The 5054-nt window shown below is 36.0% G+C and overlaps 1 protein-coding gene across 1 annotated transcript in view; it reads right to left on the bottom strand.

The window, feature by feature from the left end:
- Nucleotides 1-4163: 4163 nt before the first annotated feature.
- The window catches only part of LOC107700143 (carcinoembryonic antigen-related cell adhesion molecule 1-like), a 3852-nt gene continuing 2961 nt past the window's right edge, over nucleotides 4164-5054 (bottom strand). Inside the window, 2 exon segments of the mRNA XM_016501681.1 lie at nucleotides 4164-4438; nucleotides 4554-4796. Of these exon segments, the coding sequence (XP_016357167.1) occupies nucleotides 4164-4438; nucleotides 4554-4796 (518 nt within the window).

The following is a 5054-nucleotide window of genomic DNA, read 5'->3' as shown; positions in this document are numbered from 1 at the left end:
ATAACCGTATTTGAGTTGATGTATATGCTTTTATTTATTATTATTTTTTAATTAACTTTTTTTTCCAAACCATTGTTAGATGCAGTGTTTCCTGTAGTTATGCAAAGATTTGGTTTCAAAAACAGTATCAGTAAACTATTTCTTATGAATTTAAATCTGCATTGAACTTCAGATCAATCTCAAAGTAAAAGGCGGTACTAAAGTCTGATTTTGTAGTCGATGTGTTCAGTTATTATCATCTTAATTCAAGTGCTGAAGGATTTTGAAAGTCTGACAGTAATCAGTGTTGAGCACTACCGTAAGGTTAACGCTGCATGGTGTAAAATGTTTGAAAATGATTAACAGTTGAAAACATTCATTAGAAATGTAGAAAAGTAATCAAAAGTAATCAGTTACATTACTTTAATAAAGTAATTGAAAAAGTTACACTACTATTACATTTTAAATAGGGTAACTTGTAATCTGTAACCTATTACATTTTCAAAGTAACCTTCCCAACACTGACCATCACAGCATTGACAATAAACCCCTCTGTTTACCTGAACTCCTCTTGTCTCTTGCCTGTGTGTGACAGAGTGTTTATATGATGAAAAAATGTATGATGATGAAAAATACAGTAAAAATTGTGAAATAAATAGTTACAATTTAGAATAGCTGTTTTCTATGCAAATTTATAGTAAAAAAAAAATGTATTTCTGTTATCAAAGCTGAATTTTCAGCAACATTACTTCAGTGTCACATTCAATTCAATTCAAGTTTATTTGTATAGCGCTTTTCACCTTACAAATCATTGCAAAGCAACTTTACAGCAAATTAAGTAGGCTATCTACAATATTTAGTGGTATCTTATCAGTGGTGACTGTCAGTTAATGTACATATGGCAGAAATGTACGGAAAAATCAATTAAAGACGTAATCAATTAAAGACGTAATCAAACAGACGATGAACACTATTAACAGCAATGATCCATCAGAAATCATTCTAGTATTCTGATTTTCTCTAGAAACATTTCTGATTATTATCAATGTTGAAAACAGTTGTGCTGCCCAATATTTTTGTGGAAAATGTGATACATCACCATTCAGTCAGATTTAAAATAATAATAATAATACTTGTATTCAACAAGGTTGCATTAAATTGATTTAAGTGACAGTATACTTATACAAATTATTTATATATATATAAAAATGATGTTCTTTAACTTTGCATTCAACAAATAATCCTGAAAAAGTTAAAGTGTCAGTTTCCACAAAAAAATGAAGAAACAAAAATAGTTTTCAGTATTGATAAGAACCATTATTAACTGAGCATAAATATAAATGGGAATAATTAATTAAACCATTAAAACATTACATTCAAATATATTTAACATAAAAATAGACCTAATTACGGCACTTTAAAGTGAAAGTCTTCAGATTTACAATATTCTAGAGCAGGATTCCTCAATAGGCGGCCCTCGGGTCACATCAGGCCTGAAAGAGAAAAAAGTTTGGCCCGCGCTAATTTCAAATAATGTGGTATGAAAATTCAAACGCAGCATCAGAAAGCTACATTAACTTACGGCGCGGCGCGACGTAATAAAATACAAGAATTTGTTATAATCAGTGATGCTGTCTTGGATGCGGCGCGACACGACAAATCCCCGACAGTAAACTGCTGACTCGTTCTATTTATAACGTACCGACACAACGTTCAAATGATTTGCAATGCTTTGTCGCGTCCAGTGTAGATACGACGTGACAGCAAAAACATGGTGAGTGTGTAGAAAAGAAAAGTGGACACGGAAAATAGATGATTCAAATGTGAAAGGACTGAACAGTTTTGAGTGAGTGAGTGAGTGAGTGACTGATATCTTTGTTATGGAATACACGTGTTGGTTCGCTGTGAGTTCACAGTTTTAACGTAAGTTTGCTTTAATTTATTTTCAAGATCTGAGGTAAAATATTGTTGCTTTCACTATGGCTATAAAGATAACGCAAAATAATATTCAAACTCACATTAGACACTATTAACATTGAATAAAGCACATAATCATTACCTGAGATTATCACTGTCATATTTTGTATGTTGTTCCTGCCGCGACGTCGCAGAAAATAAAAACCGTTCTTAAAATAGAATCCCATGCTTGTCACGTGTCACTGTCGCGGGTGGTTAGGACAAAAACTACAAGGAAAATATACTTTTTATCGCATCGTGTCTGGTTAGGACACACGGTGTTACAGTTTGATCCCAAAAAAATATGAATACTGACAAATCTAATAATTGAATCTGCAAATTGGAAAAGTGGAGAGAAGAGATCCAGTCTGGGAAAGAGCTGGAACAGTTGATTTGCATGGCAGACGTGGAGATCCAGATTTTTTGTTTGTTCACTTGTTTTTAATATTCATCAGGCAAAGTTCTTCTGTATCTAAATGCAAAAATGCACTGGGGGGGAATCTGAATATTCATCTTGTGACAATCTTGTGATTATTTTAACAAAAGCAACAATAATATAATAATTGTAATAATAATAACAACAATTATATATAGGTCAGTGGCCCTTGGCTTAGTATTGTTGGCAGAATTTGGCCCTCTGCGAAAACTAATTGAGGAACCCTGTTCTAGAGCAAATTTGAGAACTATATTTTTAGTTTTTTAAAAACATTTTCTTAGACACGTGACAGAAGAAATATAACGATATACAAACATTAACTGTCTTATCTTATGTCTGATAAAAACGGCTACATTAATGTTTATAGCTACACTGTGGCAAATAATGCAAGTGGCATTAAAATCTGAGAAATTCGAAAAGGCCAGTAGTAGCATCAGTATAGTTTGCATCCCTGAAAATTAATGTCTGTCATTTAACATTTTTTTTCTTTGTAAACAGTTTGTAAATATTGCTGAATTGTCTCATCATGTTTAGCTGTAGCATTCAAATGCCGCTCAGATCAGCTTCTGTGAACAGTAAATCCCGCCTTCTTCACTTTGATTGGCTAAAACATTTTGACTTTTGAGCCGCTGCACTGAGCAAGAGCGCACTGAATTAATTAGAATGTTTGACTCAAGTCAAGTGGGCCATGCGGGTCATTCGTCTGGACCGATGGAGGGATATAGGCTACGTACATTTAATTCATTCTTTATATTTACGCAATAGCCAGGTAGCGTTATTTGTCAGAACACCGGCCCACATTCCCACAAAAACTCCCGGTGCTCCAGAAGACCAGTCCGCCACTGGGCTCGGCCCGCCGCCGCCTTTGCTGTCTGTATTGGAGGATGAGTGTGGAGGGGCCTGGGTTGCGTACGTATGTGTGGGGCGGAGCTATCAAAATAGGGGCTAGACCCTTTTGGGGTAGGTGCGTGTTTGTTTTGGTGATTTCAAATGTCTACATTGGCTACCAGAAATCGCTTACCCCACCTTTAACTACTGGAAAGTTTTTTTTTTTCTATACTGTGTTTAACTGTATTAATAGAATCTTTGTAATGGTCAGGAATTGATGAAGCATAGTTGTTAATGATGAGTTAATATTAACTGTGTACATCAGGTTTAATAATGTTGACATTACATTTTATTACAACTGTATTTTCAATGTTGTTTAAACAATGTAGAATTAAGAATGCACTGCAGTATAGCATTGATTAAGTGACATTACTATAGCTTTTTTTTTTGTTAAAATTTGAGCCTTGATTCAACATTAAATGAGGGTGCCAAAAAAATACTGAACCAACGTCACATTGTATCACTGATTCAGCAACAGTCTTGTAACATTCTAGCACTGATTGTAGCAACGGTGTAATATTGATTGAATGACTTGATAGATTTTTTTTGGTTGAAATTTCACCCTTAAATGAAGGTGCAAAAGTGGCACTGAAACAAAACGGTCTTGAGACATTAATTCCATTCCATTTTTTGTTGATTTAGCATTTGGTTACTTGCTATCTGGGATATCTTCTGCCTCCGCCTCCCCCTCCACCTACTATGGTAAACATACAAGAACAGTAACAGACATTTAAAGAAACACAACATTTCTAAAACAAAATAAGAGCAGAAGCTACAATAGAGGTGTATAGAACAGTAGAGAGTTATTTATGTATTTACTTATTTATTGTATATTTTGAAAATAGAGTTGTAGATTGTAAGTTAAAGCACTAGTTATCAAAACTTAACTAATTTCAGGTTAGTTTTAGCTGCTACAGTACTTACATTTAACTAGTAAAGCGTGTTTTTGTGAGGCGCTTCTCTTTGTGACACTATTCCAGACTGTGCATTCATAATCTCCACTGTGTGTGAAGTCAGTCTGATCTATGGTGAATGTGTCTGTGGTCACATCAGTGTCTCTTCCATTAAACTTCCAGCTGAATGAAGCAGAAGGTTCAGAATTTGCAGAACAAGAGAGTGACACACGCACCCCTAAATCCACCACATCCTGACCCTTAATAGAAACATCTTCTGGTCCATCTAGAACACAGACAAGAGACTCACTGTTAGAGGAACAAACGGAGCACTGAAGAGTGTCTGTTTTTCATCAGGTCTGAGCTCGAATCGTCTTGATGTTTGGTTGTTTAACACTCACAGTTGATGATCAGGCTGAGTTTTGCCATCTCAGAGCTGACAGGGTTTCTATATGTACACTGATATTCTCCACTGTCTGATCTCTGCACTGGACTGATGGACACTGATCTGTTATCAGATGAGAAGATGATGCTGTTGCTAGGAGACAGAAGACTGTTATCTTTCATCCACTGCACAGAGGAGATGCTGCCAGTTCCCTCAGAGTTGATGTTAGCAGATGATTCTCCCTCTATTAATAATTCTTCTGGACCAATAAGCCTGACATTAGTCATTCTTCTCTCTCTGTGTGTGTGTGTGTGTGTGTGTGTGCGTGTGGGTGTGTGTGTGTGAGTGTGTGTGTGTGCGCGTGTGTGTGTGAGAGAGTGTGTGTGTGTGTGTGTGTGTGTGTGTGTGCCATCAACCAATGGTTAAAGTGGCTGTGTCAGTGTGCCCCCTCTGGTGTGATATGTCCTATCCCAGTACAGGGCTATGCAGATGATGTCCAGATTGCCTCCAGAGAGGA

The sequence above is a fragment of the Sinocyclocheilus anshuiensis genome, unplaced genomic scaffold, assembly GCF_001515605.1.
Source record: "Sinocyclocheilus anshuiensis isolate Anshui unplaced genomic scaffold, SAMN03320099.WGS_v1.1 scaffold955, whole genome shotgun sequence".
Lineage (NCBI taxonomy): Eukaryota > Metazoa > Chordata > Actinopteri > Cypriniformes > Cyprinidae > Sinocyclocheilus > Sinocyclocheilus anshuiensis.
The sequence above is the reverse complement of the archived record's forward strand: the minus strand, read 5'-3'. Positions and strand labels throughout refer to the sequence as shown.